General features: G+C 42.2%; 1 protein-coding gene across 1 annotated transcript in view; it reads right to left on the bottom strand.

Annotated features, from left to right (window-relative positions):
• Nucleotides 1-18,518, bottom strand: part of ABCC3 (ATP binding cassette subfamily C member 3) — a 47,686-nt gene extending 29,168 nt beyond the window's left edge. Inside the window, 6 exon segments of the mRNA XM_066565531.1 lie at nt 918-979; nt 1,795-1,920; nt 3,590-3,727; nt 4,652-4,777; nt 5,644-5,820; nt 18,369-18,518. Of these exon segments, the coding sequence (XP_066421628.1) occupies nt 918-979; nt 1,795-1,920; nt 3,590-3,727; nt 4,652-4,777; nt 5,644-5,820; nt 18,369-18,518 (779 nt within the window).
• Nucleotides 18,519-22,576: the final 4,058 nt, after the last annotated feature.

The following is a 22,576-nucleotide window of genomic DNA, read 5'->3' as shown; positions in this document are numbered from 1 at the left end:
AAAAACACTACTGCAGAAAAAAACCAACTAACAGAAGCATTTGGATGAAATTGTGCTGTTAAATGGAAACAGTGAAGCTTTAGAAGTGAAAATAATAAAGTTGATCTGGTATAACTGTCAGAGGTGAACAAAATGCAAAAGTGGAGCTCACTGGAGTAAATGGAAAATCAGATTTTTCTGAAAACTGCAGTTCCTCAACTGTAAAGGGAATTTTGTCAACGGATACAAACATCCTATTTGCCAAGAATCTCACTGGGGAAGCTGAACATTCTGGAAGTTTAGAAAGTTCTCATCCTCTCACTAAAAAGAACTTTACAGGGCTGTTACCAGGACAATAAAATTACATGGGTGGAAGAATGAAGATCTCAACCGCTGTGGAAAAATAGGGTCTTAACATGACCTTTGACAGCTGTTCCACTTCTTTATCATGGAGTAGCAGGCCCAATCTCAAATTTGCATCTTTGATACTGCGACCTCAGTTGGCAGCAATAATTTATATACATAACCCAGTTTACCTTCCCTTTTGCACAGAAATGTCCTTACAAAAAAGCATTCACCCATGAACCTCAACAGAAAAAAAAAAAAGCACCCTCAGCTGGGTCAAAGGCTGCCACAATTTATCTTGTGGAGCAGAGAGCTACATCTTGGTTTAGGTTATATTCCTGCATGTGTTGAGCACAGTCAGGCTGCACATCCTATTTGTCATGATACTCTTGCTGCCATACCTTGCAGAGAAAAAGTTTGGGCTCTGTGTTTCTAAAAAGGCAAATGCTCAAAGTGCTGACACTACTGTGGGTAAAAGAGCATCCAACATCAACTACTCACAGAAGGAAAATCTCTGTACTGCTCACTGCAATACAGATCACAGGCAGGTTTTGGGTTTGTCAGCTGTCCAACAGCTTGAAGAAAAAACTCACCTGGTAAACCACCAAAATGTCAATCGTGACAGGAAGCCTGAATTTAACTCTGGACATGGATTCTATAATGAATTTATGGGGAGAAAAATGAAAATAAATAAAGCAAGACATTTACTATTACTTTAACATGACAACAGTCTATTTTGATAATTTTTGGCATATTATGTGGTATATTACATGTACGTACCTATGCCCTAATGAGACATCAAATTGATTTCTTTCATTTCCCATTTCCCACACTGAACTCCTTTTATACCTAAAAATTGCTTCATACACTGCCTTTAAATCACACCTATAAAGTGAAATGTCATTCTACAGTTTCAGAGATGTTAATTTTAGGACAGGAGCTCAACTTCTCTCTCAGCTTGGTTCAAACATAAATCCAATTATAGGGACTATTTTTGAATTGGAGAAGAAATTTAACCTGTGACACTACTAATATCTTTTGTTATTAATGTTTTTCCATATCTGTTCTCAACACATATAGAACTCATTTATTAAGACAAACCTCATAGACTTTTGCTAATTTGAGATGAATGTTAAGCAAGTAGTGCACCATATCCTCAAAAAACCCTCTTGAAATAATTATTATTACACTTCAGTGCTCATAAATATAATTTACACTGCTGTGAAGCAGCAAGCAGGAGAGCTGCTTTCACTACACAGCTTCAAGCCATTTCTGATGACACAGATAATGGAAAAAGACTCCAAACCCCAATACTACTTTTCATACCCAGTGTTTTTTAAGAGGGTCACTAAATACTGCCATCTCTATAACAATCCAAAGCTGCTTTCAATGACAAGTGCTCTCAGTGGAATTCTCAAAACACCATATAGTCTGTAAAATCCAAATAAAACAAAGTGAAAAAATACTTACAGCATCTATATTAACAGGAGAAAAAAATGGAGGCTTCTCTTTAAAACATGAAAGTATCAACTCAATGATTATCAAAGCAAAGTAGATGTAAAATGTGGTAAACCTGAACCTTTCATTTACATGGCCCTAGAGGAAAAAGAAACACTGTAAATGATTGTTTTATTGCACTTCCAAGTTTCCCATACTCTCTCTCTCCCCACTTTTTCACTGCTTCTTTTGGCAATTCCTTTCTTCCTTTACAGTTGAGTACTGCAAAGCAGCTCCCAGCAGGAATTATCTCACAAAAGTATGCTTGTACTCTGACAAGTGCCTAAGAACATGCTTATCTCCAAGCTTTCATTAAATCATGTCAAGTTCAAAGTGCTTATACATCTTCACTGCATGCAGACACCCTCTGGAATCAGGTCTACATAATATCCTTTTAAATTACCTCTGGGGGTTCTCGCATGATCATGTCTTAAGCATAGGAATTGTCAACCCAGATCAGAGAACATCCTTTTACTTTAATATCTTGTCACTGACAAAGCAGTGAGTGCCAAATACTTTCAGAATAAGCTGCAGAAAAACCACTGCATTGCATAATAAGAGTTCATCTGCTCTAGAGAGATTTCCTTTCTTAATCGTGAGTCTGCAGTTTACCTAAAACTTCCTGCTGTGAGGGTATGTCCTTTATACAGCGCTTTCATGCCCTAATGCCGTTCTGAACAGTCCCATTGTTCACTTAAAATGTTTAAACCTAAGTGGAAAAGAAGGAATATTTGGTTCTGGGCAGTCAGAGTAGGAGAAATGTTACCCAGACTTGTTCTAAGGCTCTGTACCCAAAATTTCAAGATGATTATGGATTCAACATTGATAGTCCAATATTTTCACTTAATAAAGCTGCCTCTAAGCGGTGTTTGAAATGGTCTCACCGGATTGCAGCTATTATCTGACAAAGTTCTACCCAGGCTCTCAGTTAAGGTTTTATTCAATCTCTGATGGAATATTTACAACAGCCTGCTACAAGAAAATCCTTGCTAACAGGATAATGCTGCTAATATTACAAAGAAGCAAGAATAAAAACAAGAAATTACCAAACAGATTCAACATTGATTTCACTGAGGAGAAGTGATCATCTTAATGTTTTCCAAGCACTCTTTTTCTCTCCCAGGCTTTGATGATTTAATCACTGGAGCAACCTGCCTTGCCCTGCTTAGTGAAATATGTTTCTGTGAAAAACTTAACAAGTTTCTTACTTTGGGAGAACCTGCTATGTTTTCAAACAGGAATCTTAACAGCCCAGATTTCTTTCCCTCCAACTTTCTCTCTGTTTCCAGCCCCAGTGGAGTCAAAATGCTGTCCTCAGCACATCAGGCACTGACACAAGGAAGCCCATGGAGCTGTCTAATGTGGCCAAGCTGCCTAAGTAAAACAGGAACTTAACATACTAAAATGTGTCCTCTCTGATTACTACCCATCTCCATTTAAGCAAAAGGCTGCAAAAGGGAAACAGACAAAAAAAAAAAAAAAGACAGGAGTCTGTTCACATATACACAACGTTGGTATTGCTCTCTTATGTCTATCAGGTTACCAGTATAGCCCTGGGCTAAGCAAAATCTGCGTTGCCTGAGACATCCAGTTCCCTTCTAGTTACACAAGTCTGAGTCAAAACAACAGAACCAAACTCCTCTCTCTCTCTCTCTTTGGCAAAACCTGGGCTCAGATCTGACTCCAAACTCAGGTGATTCATGCTTTTCACATAGATGTGGATGCTACATTTCCTATTCTCCAAGTGCTAACAAGGACAGCTTGTTACCTGTGCTGTTGTAGTCATGATCTTAGACCGTAAGGGCCCCACGGCACAAAGCACAGACAAAAACCAGAAGATAATGAGCACTCCAGAGGACTGAATTCCTCTCAGCCTTTCGTACTGGATAAGCAGTGTGGCTAAAAGCTGTAAAAGTAAATACAGGAACACATGAACACAACCCCATCCCAGTGCTACCCTTCTTTGCACTCTCAGTTGGCAGTTCTTAGAGCCACCATTGACTAGGAGGACAGCAGAACAGCAGGACCTCTCTGAAATGAGCTCCATAATGACTTCACAGAAGTCAATGGCAAAACCTCCATCATGTAAGGAGAGGAGCAAATAACACTGAAATAATTTGTTTTGGTGTTTTCAGAGCCTCAACTTCAGAATTCCATTTTTAAACCTTTGCACATAGGGCTGGGAACAATTAAATATTAGCTACAAACATTTTAAACAAATGTAGGAGCTGCCATTTTTCCAATCCAGACAGACCATCCTGACTTGTCTAGAAAATGATGTTTTTTAAAAAAATTAACCAAGGGAATTAAACTTAATGGGCAAATCTTACTGCTTTATTTTTCATACAACAGCCGCCTGTTTGTCATCCTAGCCAAAGCCAACTTGTTTTGCTTAATGGAGGAACAACCACCAGATAACAGACACAGCTTTACAAAGTCCAACACTATACTAAACAATGCACAAACCATTGTATCTCTCTATTTAGACAAAGTCCTACTCAAATTCTCTCCAGTCCTGGATTGTGAGCCCGGATAAACAGGTGAAAGCAGGCTGGAAGGCAGAACAATCTCTCCATTACAAATATTACAAATATTTTAATTTACAAATATTACAAATATTTTAATTTACGAAGCTGAATCTACTTGAGAGAGAGAGAGATTTGTGACTCCAGCCTTTTCAGTAGCAAAATTTGATTCAGTGATACAAATACTAATAATGCAGTTAAAAGAGGTCCAGATAAGGCAATGAAGGCAAAGGGGCTCTTCATCCTTCATCTGTCTAAGAAAAAGTTATTCATACTGGTCATAGTGAACAAAAACAGCTACAAACCACAGTGATGCCAACGACTAGTGGAGTTACAAAATAGACTGGTGGAGGAGTTCTGTTTTGCAGGAGCTCATGGAAGGAGTAGAAGAGATCTGCCCAGCTCACGCACCACAGCAGGACACCAAACAGCTGAGAGGAGGCAAACAGAAATGACATTTGGTAAACTCCTCTACAGGAGCAGTCAGAGAGCTAAACCCCCCCCCATTCTGATTCACAGATTCCCAGCAAAACAAACCTGTGTAAACACAATCATAGCACTGATCAGCTACAATTTGATGAACTGTCCCCCTGCACTCAATCCAAGGATCTCGTCTCAACTGTTTTCTGAGGGATTTCCAATCACAACCAGCAGAAAGATTATTGTATTTGCCTGGATTTCTCCCCCTATTTAGTTTTGACTGGAAACACAGGCAGCATCCAGAGTAAAGGCAGACATGCCCTGAAGCAGAAGCCTGGTGTTTTTCTCCAGAAATAACCCAAGTTATTTAATGGCCTATGGAAAGCAACTTTCTTGCTTTTATTAGATCCAACCACTCACAGACTGAGGGGCTGCCGACACCAGAAAACCTTTAAGCACAAGGTGCAGACAAAATCACGTTGCTATTTCGTGGGGAGAGTGGCTTGAAAAAACCCTCCTCGTGAAAGTAATTGCATAAAGAGATACAATTCCCACTAGACCTACCTTAACATCTTTTCTCTGCAGCTTTCAGTGGTTTAAAAATTACTTAAGGGTGAAGCAGCACAGTTTTGGCTCACAAAGGGGGACTGCTCAAGGTAGAGCAATCAGTTATTCCCTCTACTGAGAAAGGTGGACTCCTAGGATGGATTTCCTTCCTCAGAGATCTGTATGCAAACTGTTAGTTCCTATGAGCAAGCTCTTCCATATGATAAATCAGAGGGAAATTAGTTTAAACCCTACTGCAGCACTTCCTTGGATGCTGAACTAATAAAAATGAAGTCTACCTGGCATGTGGGGCACAGCAAAGAGCTCTCACCGTCTTGAACCTGCTCAGCATGGACAGCACGATGTACCCTCGTTTGTTGTGCTTCAGGTAGAGAAGGTAAAAAGGTAAAGCACTCCACAGGTAAATGCTGGGGATCCAAGCCAGGATGGTGTTCTGGAAACATGGTGTTAGGTCTGGGTTATCTGTGTGTATTGTAAGGTTGGAATCCTGGAAGAAGGATGAGACACATTTCTTAACAGAGAGGCAGAAGTGCTGCCAATTGGAATATCTGCTTGAATGAAGTTGTATTCAGATCCTGATGGAGCTAGCACATGGCCTGAATAAGAGCTTTCCCAAGATACTTACCCCAAGCACTTTTGGTTAATCTGCTCCAGTGAAAGGACTAAGTATTTACAGCTATAAAGAGGGCAAAAGAGAAAGATTTCTGCCCTATGTATTTCAGAGCTGGACATACATTTTATAGTAGACAATCCCCTTTTGCTTCTGTCTTTGCTGAGGCTTAGTTACAGGTGCCGACAACACCATGTTCCTCAGGCATTCCCAGCCTGGAGTGCCTCTGCTAAATAAAGCTCTTGAGGAAAAATCCTCCATCTGAGAACAGCAAGAATGACTTGTCAAGGACTGGACAAAATGATCAGATTTAGACCAATCCTATGCTGTCCTGGGAAAATCCCCTCCATTTATGACTAACACTTTGTCCTTCTTACTCATATGCTTCCAACTTTAATTACTTCCCTAGTCTAAACAAAGGCAAAAGGAATGTACTGAACATGCAGGTAGGAATCAAGTTTTCTTGGAAACATTTCAAGTAATGCTTTGCAACTGTGATCCTGGACACCACAAGCCACATAAGCACTTGAACCTAAAGATCTGAATGCACTGCATGCAAACACTGTTACACAAGTTCAGACTAAAACAGAACTTTCAGTATGGTGAAGGGGAATTTGGTTTTAATCAAACCTCCTGGAAATTCACAACTTGGATTTTGACACCTGATGTGACATCTTACACGTGGTAGATAAATACCTACTTGCAGGGAATGTAAAATGACTTTGTTGTACTGTCATTAACAAGATGATGATAAAACTAAGATTTCCGTGGTTCAAATATACCTTATCTCTGCACTACAACAATTTACTTAATCATTCTTGGGTGTGAGCTCTCTCAAGTGTTTCAGTTACACGGAGCCAATTCTCATCCCTTGTGACAGACTGCTCTGAAAATCAATTTCTCAAAGTATTTCCAGTCCTGCTTTTGTTTACCACCACAAAAGAGACTGAATGCTGAATGCAGTGGTTGATTTTAGGAGAACTAAAGAGCCACAATCTGCAGAGAATCTTTCCATTTCATTGATGATTTGTCAGAAGGCATGTGCATCTCTGAACCTGTCCACAACATGAATGAGCTTGTTAAGTGTAATGAGACTACAAAGCCTTGGCTGGGGGCAGGACAGTTTGGCTGAACTGTGACACATTTGTCATTCAGTGCTTTAGCTTTGGCAGTGGTGAAGGCTGGCACAAATCCACCAGCTCCACATCTGAACTGCACCTTTTGCACAGCTGGTGCTTCTTCAGCCAAGAAATGGCTTTTTTTTGGAGGCAATCAGACATCCAGCATGGGTCAGCAGAATAAAAACAGCCCAAATTTCCTCAACGGGTTTGTCCAGACCTCAGGCAACCTTCAGCCACAAATCAACAACACAGGGCCAATTACACAGCAATTCAAACACAAGATCAAAACAAAACAAAACTCCAGCCCCACATTCAAACTATTTTTGTGTTTACCTCCAGCAAACAGGTCTCTGGCACCAGAACGGATGAAAACATTTAAAGAGCACCCATCTTTTGGCTCATCATCAAAACATTTCAGCATCTCTAATGCAAAAAGCTCCTCTAGCAACTACTCTGCCTGGGGCAGGAGATGCCCTGTAGAAGCTTGGAGCTCTTTAGCTCTCAAGTAGGAGCTTATGTAGTCTCATTTATTCAACAAAATACTAATTTCCTCTTTAAATTACATGTTTGACAATGTCTTGAGCATGCTTGCAACTATGTTCCTTTTGCTTATTGCAAAAAGTCCTAGAAAAGGAAAGCAGACAAAGAATAGCAATAACTGAAGCTCAAAATAAAACAAAGGCTCTGTTTAAGGGAAAAGATATTCACAGAACCCTCCCCCTGCTTTTTAATTTAAACCTTTCCTATAGGACCAAAGTGTCACAAATAGCTTTCTGTCTGACAGCAACTTAGAAACTGCCCCAGATGTCCATTAACTTCTGAACTGAACACAAGCTGCCTATTGTAACCAAGACACAGACTGCAAGGCTGCCAAGCCATTGGAAGGTTTTCATTTACTCTTATTTAAACAAGGCAAAGGGTTTGCACTTCTGAATGTAAAAATGCGGCTGGCCAGAAAACAAAAATTCTGTCCAAAAAAAAAAAAAAAAAAAATTATACTGAATCTCAAAATCTAACTATCCTTGAGAAAAAAAGTGGAACCTTTCCAAAATTATGTGAAACTACAGTAAGCAGTATCCACGTGATGGCCAACAAGAACCTAAGAAGCTACTACTTCACAGCACATGGGAACAGGGATGTGGGCTGAAGGAGAGACCTGTGGCCAAGATAACAGGACTGACTACTGGCTTCTTGGTGATATTTTTCCAGCTCCAATTCTATCCTGGATCAGAAAAATAATCTTTTCTGGAAAAGATCTGTTTCTGTAAGGATCTGCTTCTGCTCTGAGAGCAGACTGTTCCCATCCTGAATTGGAGAGGGGTCCCTATTAGAAGACATAGTGCCTAAAGCACTTAAGTAGTTGAATTCTATACAAGTAACTTGCTCTCCCTGAGACCAGACTGGAGTGGACTAATGTTGCTATGTGTCCTGGGATAGAGTTCTTAAGGGTTTAGTTTTTTCAATATACTTCTATTTATTGTCTCCCTGGTAGCTGACACATTGTTCGGTTTCTCTCTTTTTTGGTTGTCTCTCTTTGCATTACAGTTTTGTTATTATTATTATATTTTATTTGAATTATTAAACTGTTCTTTTCTCAACCCATGGGATTTACTTTTTTCCTAAGTCTTCTCCCATCCCAGCAGGGAAGTGGAAGGGGTTAGTGAGCAGCTGCTGGCTGGGATTAAACCATGTATGTTTCATGTAAAAGGGACCCTACAATGAATTATTATTACTTTTAAATCAAGGAGCCTTCAAGTTGTGTTTTTTATCAAGCAGGATCTGTCTTCATGGAGCTGGAAGTTCCACTTAACAGCTTTATAAATCACCACACTGACAGTGTGTATTTCAACATCCACTCCAACCCTAAACAACTCATTTTGAGTCAGAATATGACACAAAGGCTCAATACAATCTCTCCTGAGCAAGCCAAATTTGCTACATATTCAGTGCAGCAGTAAAGTTACTGAACTCCACCCTGGAGAACAAACACAAGAAGCAACGGCTGAAGGGAGAACACCAGTTCTTGGCCTCCTGTCCTTAAGGCTCCTGCTTTAATCTGGCTTTGTCTTTCTGAACTCTGTCCTGGGAAACAGATCAAGTTGTAATGTTCCTTGTGTCCTGTTCTGGTTGAGGGTGAAAATACCCACCTTGGACTGTCTGGGTGTGAGAGTTTTCCTTGGATTTGTTGCTGAAAAAGGTCTAACACACTGACGTTGGGGAGCTCCCCTGTTCCTTGGCTCATGGCTCTGAGCTCTCCTGAGAGCTGCTCACCTTTCCCTGGACATCACAGTTCTGCCCTTCAGTGACAGCCCTCTGAAAACACTCTGCAGGCAGCTCTGTGAACTAGGGCTGTGGTGACCCAGCAACAGGCACTTCCCCCTCGCAAGGGGAAGTACTCAACAGCAAATGTTGGGAAACACAATTTTCTCCACAAAACTTATTCCAGGAAAGCTGCAAGAGCCAGCATATCCATCCCAGTCAGCACTGCTGTCATCCCCCTGACCCCACAAGCAAGTGCTGAGGACAACCACCTGTGACCTATTACTAGGTCACAGATTCACCGTGCTCTGTGGCTTCTCCTGACTGCCAAATGCAGCAGCATTTCCTTGGATGCAGGATGCTTGGATGCTGGAGGCTCTCCTGGTGAGATACAGTACTGCAGAAATCACCAGACCACTATACTGAACTCCTTGGGCACACGATTTATTTAATCCTCTATACTAAAAGACAATGGGAAGACCCATGGGAAAAGATCAGAGATGCTTGTTCTTTAGCTTCACAGAAGAAAAGGGGTCTCTTGGAGTTTAAAACTTACAAATTAGTGGGGCTTTCTCCTGATCAGTTAAGGATGTCATTGACAGGGGCCCTTGCCACAGCTTTCACTCACATCCTTCACTCCAGTCTGTCTTTGGATAAACACAATTCTTGTATTAAGGGCAATGTGAGCAGTAGGACTTGCATTTAAATGACTAGTTTTAAATACATGATCTTTAATCACAGGAAGGTATTCAACAGGGGAGGCTCTGAGCAGCACTAAATCTGCTCTAATACTTCATACTTTCTATTACGTTTTTCCCTCTGGAAAAGAACATTGCTATTGAAAAAGCCATTGTTGAAACTGATAATGCCTTTAAAAGAAATAAATGTTCAGTGCCACATATCTTGGGCTTCCTGCACATCATCCATTACACCATTTAAAGAACAAACAGAAAGCCTAGAACTCAGCTACAAAACAGAGACAGGGAAATTCCTATCTGTCCCTTTCCCAAAATCCCCAGATGATGTTAAAGAAGCCTGCTGAAAAAGACCAGCTGGAGTTCTAGTCTTGAGTTTAAGTCTAAATCAACTCCTACTCCATTACAAACGCTTAAAATAAAGCTGCCTCACACTGGCTTTACCCAGCAGTAAAAATAATTGTTGATGATACAATGGAGTAGCTACCTAGAAGACAGGCTAGATAGAGTTAAGAGAATAAAGTAGGTATTCATTAAAGGCCTTCAATAGCTACACCTTGGATAGTGCAGGAGCCTTGCAGAGGCCACACTCAAGATGGACGAGGGTCATGAGTCCTTCAGACAATTAAAAGTTTGGTTTATCTGTGTATCAGGAGTTAATCTTCCAATAACAGTTTCAGGTAATGAAGGCATATTCCCCCAGTTTGCTCTGCCTCCCCGTCCCTTTTCCCCCCCCTTCACTTTTGTTTATACTTTTTTGGGTCTGAGCCAGAGGTTGTCCTTGGATCTCAGGCCTGGAAGGATTGTTTTGTCTGATCAAAATGTGAAGAGAGCTTATTCACACCCTATACGGAGTTCAGAGTTATATACTAATGCAGTACAAGGATCTAAAAAATATAAAAGCTAAAATCTTGAAGCATCACTGATGCTGCAGTAATGTTCCTCAAACAGTAATAGAGAGCATCCAAACCCTAGGGAAGACTTACAGCATCTCTGCAGTGCCAAGCAGTTCTCTCCTTTAAATGGATACATTAATACATGCTTCTCTCTAAATTTCTACAGCACCAAAAGAACGGTGAAAAGCACAGGAAACACAAACCCAACCTATATCTGCTGGAAGGTGAAGGCCATCGGGCTGAAGTCATTCACACCTTACCCAAGGCTAACAAAAACCCTATGAGTGATTCCGTGTCAGTCGTCACTAGTTTGCATTTTATGGAAGATTAACAATGAAACTGGAAAGCTGGCCAGGAAGGTACACATCCAGTGTGGAAGATAGGGAAGTGAATAACTGAAAGTAACAATGCCTCCTGGTAGTACATCAACATGGGAATGGTTTCTAATGTAGAACAAATTGTTAGTGGGAATTAAAATGCAAAGCAGACTCTTCCTGCCCTTCTTCTGCCCTAAGGTCTGGTCAATACCCTGCCATGGACTTTCACTTGCACAGCCTGGGGAAAAAAAAATAAATAAAAGGAAAAAAATCAAAAGGAAAGGAAAGAAATAAAAAGGATGTCTTTCTCTTGGCTCTACCACATTGCCTCCTCCCAGGAATGAGAGTGGATCTGAACTGCAACACTAAGAACTACCAGGGCTCAGTCTTAGGTACAGTAGAAGCTTCATCTCAGCCTCTCCATGTCTCACCTCCCATTTCTACCTGTTGTCCATCTCCTCTGCTAGGTCCTTGTTAATAAACTCTTTGGGACCAACTCTAATAGTCATTTTAGAGCATAAATGCTAGCAGGCCTCCAGAAGAGTACCAGTTTCAAACGACCTTTTCGGAGTACCATCACCCATTTACATTTCCAAAGGAACAGCGTCACCCTTACACAAGGAGTTGGATGCTTCATTAATCCTGAGTGGCTGCTGCACAACTCAATTTTTTCTCATTATTACAGAACAACCTTTCCCCCACCTGGTAAGGGCAAGAGGTAACAACATTCTTCACTGCATAAGCACTTACAGTTCTGCATAAACCACACGGTTAACAAGCAAAAATGGTATCCTTCTGTTTTACAAAGCACACTGCACTAGTTCTCTACATAAGCGAAGAGCACCAGGCAGGAAGCTGAACTTTCTTTTCTAGCAATAAAAGGATCTTTAGTGGCTTATTTTAAGGGATCAAATAGGCCTGGCAGAAGGCCAGAGCCTATAGGAGTTAGTTTATGATTGTGGAGCAACTTGTCACAGGTTTTTGCTCAAGCTGAAGTTTATAATACAAATGCTACTAACCACACCATGTACTTGAGGATTAGACAGCAGTACTAGACAGTCATTTCCTTTTTTACTCTCATTTCAGTTTTTGAGTTTTAGGATTAGAAGTTCAGAGCTTCTTTGCTGTCAGGTACAAAAATAAGACAGGATGAAAAAAGGCAGGTTCATATTCCCCACAGCCATGGGAGCCAAGTAATGTTTTTTGGTTTGTTTTTTTTTTTTTCAGAAAAGCACCTGTAGCCTCAGGGAGATAGTGAAGGAAATCACACTATATATATGGATCTAAGACAACATACACCTAAAGTAAAAGTAAAGTCCATCTATTTCAGCTGCTTCAGTAACACTCAGACCTCTTGCTTGGACAGAGGGACATTTTTTACTTGTGGAGGGCAGGGAACGGTACAATCATACAGGTAAAAATGCTCTAGAATCAAAAGCAGGATTGAGAAGAAGATGAAACAGGATTGTTCCTACGCAAGGAAGTTTCCAACTGTCTTTTAAAACTGACCACAGCTATATACTGTTGGAGAGAAAACTTCCTGTTACTGGCATCACTGATGTTTTTTTCCTATGGCCTTGTGCAAGCACCAGTAAAGAAGTGGGGTGTCCTGTTGCAGACCAGTGTGATAATGACTGAGAGGGAATATCCTTGATTTAAGCCATCTCCTTTCAGTTAGAGGAATTCAGTTAATTTAAGGATCATCATAAATGTAGCTCAATTGAAGAGATAGGAAAAGCACAAACAGCTATGAATGACACACAGCCCACTGTAATGCCATTTTAAGCTAGCCCATCCAGTTGGGCTGATGTATACTACTAATAAAAAGGATTGTCACAGAAAAAGTGCCATCAGTGCTGCTCTGAGAGCAGTTGAAAGATATTCTAGAATAGAAATCATTTAACTGGAGGGAAGAGGAGAGAATTTTTCTTTTAATTGTAAAAATGTCAAATGCATTCTCAGTTTCAGAGAGAAAAAAAAATATTCTTTCTGAAATTGACTTTTGACTTTTGAAACAACTCCTATGAAACAGTTTCTCTTCTCCATCTCCTTCATTCTGTTCTAATTCAGGGCTTTATGACGCTGGCATGTGACATTACTGTAAATTACTTCAATTTTATTGCATTGACTTCACCTCTCGTGCTACCAAAAGATTAGCACAGGGACAAGATGCCAGCTCACATAGGCCCAGCATGGAATCAGGGCTGTTGCTTGCTCAAAAGCCTGGGCACACTCCCAGGAAGAGCTCTGTCTCGTGGCCACCCTGTTGTCCACAAGCCCAGCCAAGGAATTTGCAAGTGGATAATGGCCCGTCACAATCAACAGGGGATAGAGAGACAAATCAAGCATTAGATTACTGGGAAAAATCAAAGACCTCATTTAATATGTTTTTCAAAAGATTTTTTTTAAATTAAAAAAATTAAATTTACACAGTAATAGTCTCCTTATTTTAATACATTACAAATTTGCACACATTGAAAAGAAAGGATTATCTCTGCCATGACACAGCAATTTGCCTACCAGGTAGGTGAGGTCCATCTCAAAATGCTTTATATTCCCAAGTACAGCAATTAAATTTTAGCTACATTTTAAGGGGCTCCTCAGGCAACTCCTATTTAGTTCAAGTATAATTTCTTTTCAGGAGGCAAACTGTATAGCTTTCCAAAGTCCCAAACATCACAGCACCAGCTCTTTCACATAAGCTAAAATGGCCCAGGGAGGAACAGTTGTGTTGAAAGCTGATGAGTTTTATTAATTGACAATGTCACCAAAGGACTCCTTTGATACTGGCAGCTTTCAGTGGCATCAAGTTTTGCTCACAGCTCTCAGATCCATACTTTGTCTTTCCCAAAGAGTGTCAAATCCAGGCTATTTGACTATACAGTCTTGTCATTTACACACAGATGAATGGTATCAGGTACAGGTTAATACTCCAAATCCAATGCTAAATATTTATATTTATCCTGCTCCTGACATTGAGATTCTCTGGCCCAAATCAATTAGCCGCAGCTTCCATTCAACTCGTGTCAAAAATCTGAAAATCTTGGAGAATTGGAGCTTGAATACTTAACTGATTTTAAGTTCAGGATGTTGCCAACCTAGCTAGCCTTTTGAGAGAGCATAAACTTCACAGATTTGATGTCTGAAGGAACTATTAAAGTCAACTAGTTTGATCTCCCACCTAACATGAGAAAGAACACAGGTACCTCATGCAGATATTTGCGAAGAGATTTATAGGAGTGGGATTCAGCTGAAGTTGGATGCAGTAAATGAAGATTATATAGAGATCTATATCATGTTTAAATATCTATAAACAAGGAACATTCTGTGTTTAGCACAGGGTGGCAGAAATGGGAAGCTAAAATATAAACAATAGCCAGTCTGGATCATATCGCCCAGCTGCAGGATCCTTTCTTGGCAGTGATCTCCTATCACCTTCTGCTTCGCTCATCCTGTGCTGGAACTGATTTAGCTCAAAATATAATGGAATTGTTAAAATTAAATGTTTTATTATTAATTTAGGGCCAAACCACGTAAGTTGTGGGGGGGTTTAAATAGTACATATGCTACAAGTATACATTATTTATCATGTTCCTTGAAAGAAATATTTCTGCCTTACTACAGCTACCCTGAGTCATCTTCAACTGCAAATAAATTAAACATGATGCAGCAACAGAGGAAGTTATGCAGAAGGGAAACTTGTGGCACTTTGGAAATGCATTTTCCTGCTCTGCTGGTTGAGAGAGCAGCATGACTTTTAGCCCAAATCTACCAAATTTGACAGAATGACTCAAGGTGAAGGAATACCCACAAACCTACAGGTTAAAGGGGTGCTTTGAATGGGACTATCACAAAGCCAAGACTGAGGTATTGTTTACTCTTGAGAGTTGCTGCAATTTCCTGCTGGATTACTCAAGAGCCTCTGGATGAAGAAGGAGCCAGCACTCCACATGGGCTGGGGAAAAACAAGACATCTGTCAGGATACCAAGACACAGGGAGAACAAGGAAACTGAGCTGTCAGCTGAGCAGTACCAAAAGGAACTGAGGAATTGTGGTCTTCCCTTTGAAATGTTCTATCACATGTTCTTTCGTTTCCCATTTATGCTGTTAAAAAGACCACACCACCCAAAATACAAGCTGCTGGTTAAAGACTTTGCCTGTCTGCAGACCAAGGCATTTATTTGCCCCTCATCCCAACATTTATCAACACCAGTGCCAAGCACTCAATGTTTTAATCTCACAGCAGCCACTGGTGCCATTTTGTACCCAGAGAGGCTGAGCTGCAGAAAGACAATATTTCTCTCCACTGGAACAGAATTCCCTTTTTTCCAAGTTTTTCCAAGTGTTCTTTAATCACTAGGCTGAAACACTAGTAGCAAACACTCCCCAGGAGATCACTTTGCTCTCCACTCAAAGAAGCCACTCTCGTTTTACTACAGTGGAGGACATGAGCAACAAAAAAGTGCTAATTCACCAGTATCTGCTTCTCAAAATGGGCATTGTGGGTCACATTAATTGGCACACCTATTTAGCACTCTTACTATCACACAGCAAATATGTGACACAAATAATAGGAGGTAATTATGGTCACTGGTGAAGAACACACCTAAGGCCCTCCTTGTGTGGGTGCTATCACATTCATCTCCTCCCCAAAGGCATTTAGCATGGGAACACTCCTAGGAGATATTAACAGCTGAAGTAGACATTATGATTCCAAGTGTTCAGATGAAGAGTGTGTTCATTATGCATTATAAAAACATAATATTCCAGTTGTTCCTCTTTTATATATAAATAACCTATATTTGTATTAGCAATTTGCTGATTCCATGTTCAACAGGTAAAGCAGTAGCTGGAAGCCAAAATGCTTTTAGAGATTTCTAATGTGATCTACAGTGTTCCCTTTCATTTCTTATTTCTGAAATGGGTTGAACAGGAAATTATTTTGCCTCTGCAAAAAAACCCAAACATACAAACAAACAAAAAAAACCACAAAAAATGCAATCAGCAAGATTTCCAGCAAAATTCCCCATCCTGAATCAGGGTGAGGAGTTGAAACCTTAAAACTTCCAGCAAGCCAAAAAATCCAACATAAATCAATAATCTGTTTAAGTTGATATATTTAAAGATAAACATTTTCATGAGCGAATTCTGAACTATTTTGGTTTTATTCTCATCCCCTTTTAACAGAAAAATATTGTAGTTGATTTAAACTCCAAAACAAATAACTGCTTAAACTGGAGCAGCATGTTTTCCTTCACTCTAAACAGTTTTAAAACTGACACGAATACGGCATTCAGCTTCCAAAAACGCCTTGATTTTCTTTGATAAAAAATAGAGAGTCTAAGTTCATGAGCTAATGAAAAGTGACCATTAATACTGGTTCACATTTGATCAAGTTCTTGTTTTGAACTGCAAAGCTAGACACCATTCACTAGTTCAGTGCACAGAAACAACAGCTTTTGTGGGCAGATTTTAGATAGAAGCCTTTCCCTCATTTTCTTATAGAACAACATATTTGCACAGCAAATAATTTCAAGGTGACTGTCATCTACCTGGTCATCACGTAAAATATCCTATAAAATCAGTGCACTTTGTACACTCCTGCTAACAGAAAGTACTGCCATAAATAGGGTAACCATTGAGTTCAACCTGATGGTCATGGAATCACAGTGTTAAATTTCTCAGAGTTGTTGAGTTGTTTAAAGCAATTAAACAGATGGAAAGTTGTTCTTACCCCAAGCACCTGTGGAAGAAAAAGGAAAACAGGTCCACAGAGAGCACAGACCCTAGAGAGCAGCACAGAGGGCACCATGCCGGTGCTGGAGTGTAACACTATAGCATAAAGTACAGAATGATACACTTACTTCATACTAGGAAATCTCTCTGGCTATTTACATTAACATATCAATAAACTGCTAAAGAGCTGTTGCTCTACCAGCCTTCCTTGAGAAGCTAAGACCTGCTTCTGGAGGCAGCCAATAGATCAGTGAGCAGGGTCAATCTGTTTGTGCTTGTTCCTGTTCTAGAAGTGTTGATGGTAGAAATAATACACAAAAATACTTGTTTGAGCAAGCTTATCTGCCAGCTGTTATGGCAGAGAGTGTGCAGAGCACTTGGAAATTAAATACAAAGAAAGAAATTTAACCAAGGGGCTTAGGAGCCAATCTCCTCTTTTAAACAGTAATATTAGGACAGATATTGAAAGGTAATTAGTTATCTGAGGATAGAACTCAGCATAAAGTTCTCAGAGCCAACTACTTTTGCTGTCCTGTAGTAGCTTTCCAGCAGTGATGCAACTTCAGACATTCCTTTTCATTCCAGTTCCTCATTAGAAAAAAATCTCCCTTGAGCTAAAGTAGTGCAAGAAAAAGGGACACACAAAAACTCATTCATTGGGGGGCAGTTCCAGATTCAGCATACGTGCTCAAATCCCTATGGCTTCTCATGGTCTGAATATCTGCCTCTCCTACAGGAGAGAGGCAAACACCATGCTGTACCTCGGGGTACCTAGTAACAGGACTTATACACTCTCAACATCAGAGCAGATCACGGCAGCATTTTCCAAACTTTTGTGCTTACAAACCCAGTACCCGCTGCAATCAGCCTTTCCAAAGGGCTAAAGGCTCCGAGTACTGACAGAAGTCACCATAATCCTCCGGGGCTGGTGACCACCGTCGGCAGCCACAAACCCATCCCTCTAAGAGTAACAAAGCACTGAACGGAGAGCAGTTTGCCAGTCATGGAAGTGACTCCGAAGAGCAGAATAAGCGCTAAAACAGAAAGGAAAAGCCCCGGGTTCATCAGTGTGAGGTCCAGAGGCGGACTATACTGGAACAGCTGCATCCCCGGTGGGATGCTTTGTGATGAGGTCTTGACTCTGATGTGAAGATGCTGAAGGACGAACAGAACGGAGTGGCCCTTCTGCTGCTCCTGCCCGAGCGGAGGCACCGCACCGCCGGCTCTCGGACGGCCCCACGACCGAGGGACGGTGCCGCCCAGCCCCTCAGCAGCTGCAGGACTGGGCTGCCCGCGCCCGCTCCGGCCCGGCCCGGGGGACACACGGGAAGCCCCGGGCGGAGCGGGCGCGGCGCTGTCCCGGCCCCTCCGCGAGGCGGGAAGGGGAGGGAGAAGCTTACCCAGAAGCGGGACCCGCAGAAAGCCTCCATGGCCGCGGCAGGGGCGCAGAGCTGCTACCAGCGCACACCAGGCACCGGGCGGAGGCAGGAGCCGGTTCCTTCCCTGTTGGGCGGGCCGGGGGCGGGGGCGGTAGGGCCGGCGCGCCCCATCCCACCCTCCCCGCAGGCGGCGGGAGGAGCCCCGCAGACGGGCCAAGGTCTGCTCTGGGCGGTGGCGGGGGTGGCTCCGATGGCGGGCTGCAGTTGCTCTGCTCCTGAGCCCAGGCACCTCACACCATGGGTGACATCCCAGCGCCCCCAGCTCAGTGTGACTTACTGGGACAGCTACATCCCTGATCATGGAGGGGGGCTTTGGTGGTACTCACGTGCAAAGCTGTGGAAACTCCCATGCTTGGAAGTGTTCGAGGCTAGATTGAACGGGGCCCTGAGCAACTTGATCTAGTGAGTGGGATCTCTGCTCGTGGCAGAGGGTTGGAACAACATGATTTTAAGGCCCTTTCCAACTCACATCATTCTACGATTCAAGCGAAGTGTGTGCTGAGGAGTGCAAAGCTGGGCCACTTGCTGGCTTTGGGCTGACTATGTCCATCCATCCAGACCACTCAGGCTAATGTTAACATCATGAAGAGGCTTCTCGTCTCCCCTTTGGAGTCCTGTGGAGGGTGATTTCCCCAGCAGGACTTAAGTGAGCATCGCATCATCCATCACTTCTCCATCCATCTACAGCCTCTTTCTTGATGCTGATTGCTTCTGCTGTAGACGTGTGATTAAACCCGTGGCATGGATCCATTTTCAAAAGCCTTTAGTCAATATATTTTCATGATTATATGTAACTAATAGGTTTTGTAGTGTAGCACCTTGGACACAATCTGGATTTCACCTCCCCGTGATGCAGAAGCACTGTTTGCTTTCCTCTTTATTAGGACTTCTACAGTATTATTGACCTTCCAACACTTGCTGTTTGTTTGCCCACTTGCTGCAGCATCTGGTTCAATTAACATCATCTCCCACAAAGTAACCCTGCTGCCACAAATCTACGTCAATATTTTAAGAATCTGAGTTTCTTTCCTTTCTGTAACATGCGGAACTCTCAGGTAGAAGGATGTGGTAAAAAATGTTCACCAGAACAAAAAGGAGTAGAATAGAATCATAAATCAGAGAACCAGAGAATCACAGAATGATTTGAGTTGGAAGGGAGTTTAAAGCTCATCTAGTTCCAACATCCTGCCATGGGCAGGGATGCCACCCACTTAATCAGACTGCTCAGGGCCCCTGGTCTTGAATGCTTCCAGGGATGGGGCATCCATCTTCTGATTCTCTGGGCAACCTGTTCCAGTACCTCAGAGAAGGGCAGTGCTGCTGTGTCCCAAAAATATGTCATCCCTAAAGAAAAAATATTCTGCTAATCTTTTACGGAGATACTGGGACTGTTTCCCACCCAAAGTACTATCAGAGAAAGCCATGACCACTACTAAAAATTTGCTTTAGACATTTACTATAACCTGGCTAAAGGTGTGCTGTTCTCATTAGTGTGGGAAGATAAGCTCTTGCCAAGATAAGGTTCTCAGGTGATTGCCTACAAGATCTGAAATGTCAGACTGAGCCAGTCTAATCAACACAGTCACATTGCAACCCTCTGGAGGAAACACTAGAGAAGCCCTCGCCAGCTAGGTGAATGAGATCTTCTGAGGACACAGTGGGTTGGCCTTGCAAGTCTTACTGCAAAACTTTTGTTCAGTGGAATTGCACTGCAATAAATGTTGTAAGAAAACTCAGAAATAGCTGGGAGTTACTCCTTTATGGCTCTTTAAATCTCTTCTGCAACAATCTCTGAGAGAAGCTGTTCTGAGAGAAGTGCTGAGAATTTCATGTCTCCTGACACATGGACATGCTCCACTGGGTTTCTTGCACCAAGGAGCAGGATTGGGTGCAGTTTGAGAATGTGCTCAAAATTAAGACCACCTCTGATATTATGAGATGTCACAGGTACAGAGGCACCTCACAAACAGCTACTGTAGGCTGTGTGTGCAGGAAGGGAGAGGTTTACTCTATCAATGAGCAGCACAGTCCAATTGACATGTGAATTAATTCCTGATTAAATCATTGACTTTGGTGGTCCTGTTGAACATCATATTTTTTCTACTGTATCCATAGAGGAGGGTCCTGAATTAGGATATTTCCCTTGGTCTCATAAGACTCTAAATAAGGAGCCCTAAATAATTCTGCCACTTGTTTCATGTTCCTGATTAATGGTGGGCAGCTTCTGCTTTCAGTAGCAGTTAATGCCATTAAAGAGGGATGGTAGTGATGAGTAGGTGCCAGCTGGGGTGCTGGCTCCCCCTGCATTTCTCCTGAGCTTGAGGGGAGCCATCATGCAGCCTGGGCCTCACAGTAGACACTGTGACTTGCACTGGCTTTGCACTGACTTCCATGCGCTGTCTGGCAAGGCAAACGAGCAGAGAGGGAAAAATCAAAGGCAGGAATTAAGGAAGTATTAACTTCTCAGACAGACAAGATGGAGGGGGAAGCTTAAAAGCTCCTGGGAAGGGCCATGGTAAAGGATTCTGCTGACACTGGTGCAAAGCAGAGCCTGGAGCACTATCATGGGCAGCTCACTTTGGTCCTGCTTCCTTTTAATAGTGGGAATGGAGATGGAGGTACCTAGAACATGTCATTACTCCTGTGATGTTCCCTCAAATGTAGGCTGGCTCTGCAGGAAAATGAAATGGCACCTTTGGTGCAAATGTCAGGGAGTCATGAACTCACCTCCTTTCACCGGACATTTATTCTCTATTCCAGGAAGTGGCAAGATCTGATCTGGATCCATTCAGCAATAATGCATTTGAATCTTCTTTTTCATGTCAGCTGCACAGTAACAGTAAGGAACTTTTCACCTGCTAACACCTGGGTCAAGCCAGAGCAATCAGGAAGTGCCTCCAGGCACACCCAGGCCATGCAGGAGCACCTAGATATCAGCTGGAGAGATTGACTGGGGCAGGACAGGAGGTAACGTGAGGGAGAAGCTGTTTGTGTAAGCACGGTGCCAGGTACGAGGCAAGCTGCTTTCCATGTCACACCTCGTGCCAATTCTCAAAACATTAACAGCAGGATGAAGTGTGGTCAACTCCTGAAGAGATCTGTATAAAGAAGTACATTCAGAGCTGAGGCCTGGGATATCTTGAGCATGTGCAGCTCTGAAAGTCACAGTTTTAGGGTTAGTTGACTATAAATATCACCTTCTTTCTCTGCTCGGAATAGCAGAGGCTCAGCTTCCTTTTCAAGACCCACAGAGGTGTCACATTTTACAGATGGTAAGGAAAAAATGCCTGCCAAAGAGGGTGCATTTACAGCAAGGCCCTATACATTTAATTTGTAAAAAAGGGGGAGACACCTTATGTTTTAACACACATAAGATAGGAACTTGTAACAAACTCTGCTTGAAGTTAACATTGAATGAGTAGCAGCAGATTTGGGCTTTCTTCTTCTCAATGCTGTTGCAAATATGTGCATCTCCCTTCTTGCATTAAAGGATTTAATTTCCTCATTTCTGGAACATGCAATGAGCAGTTTAGAAGTCCCATGATAAAACAGATGAGGGAGTGGGCTGGGAATTTGCAGCCCCAGTTCTTACTTACTCCACTGCTTTTGGGCACATATCAGCTACGTGGCTTTGTAGGAGTGGAAGGTAAGATTCCCTGGCTGGAGGTACAGAGGTGGCAGTTCCCTGGGAAGCCAGCACAGGGTACTTGGGTCCACACTCCATTTGGCCTGTAGCTGCACTGTAAGGCCATTCATACTGCAGGGTGAGGTGGGTCCACATAATTGATCAAGTCTTTGTGAAAGGAGAAAATGGTGTTTGTATGACTCCTCCAGGACACTGTGTGTAATACCAACCTGCCCCATTCCATGAGTGCTCCTGCACTTCATACTGAGAACAATGACCAGGAGAATTTAGACATGCTGAGTACTGCCGAGATCACCCCTAAGTGATCCTGGAGCTGCTCCAGCTGTGAGTAGCTGAACTCTAAATGCACTGGGCATCTCTCTCACCTGCTAGATAATCCCACAGACATGCTTTCAGGTGCCTATGGAGGTTGGCAGAAGCTCTGGCTTGTGAGTGGCTTGGCTGCAGGTGGAGCTCAGAGTGATGGACAAACATCCACAGGCAAACAGCACTTGGGCCTTCTGGAGCTAAGGCCCAAACTATC

Source organism: Molothrus aeneus, chromosome 25 (genome assembly GCF_037042795.1).
Source record: "Molothrus aeneus isolate 106 chromosome 25, BPBGC_Maene_1.0, whole genome shotgun sequence".
NCBI classification, from domain to species: Eukaryota; Metazoa; Chordata; class Aves; order Passeriformes; family Icteridae; genus Molothrus; species Molothrus aeneus.
The sequence above is the reverse complement of the archived record's forward strand: the minus strand, read 5'-3'. Positions and strand labels throughout refer to the sequence as shown.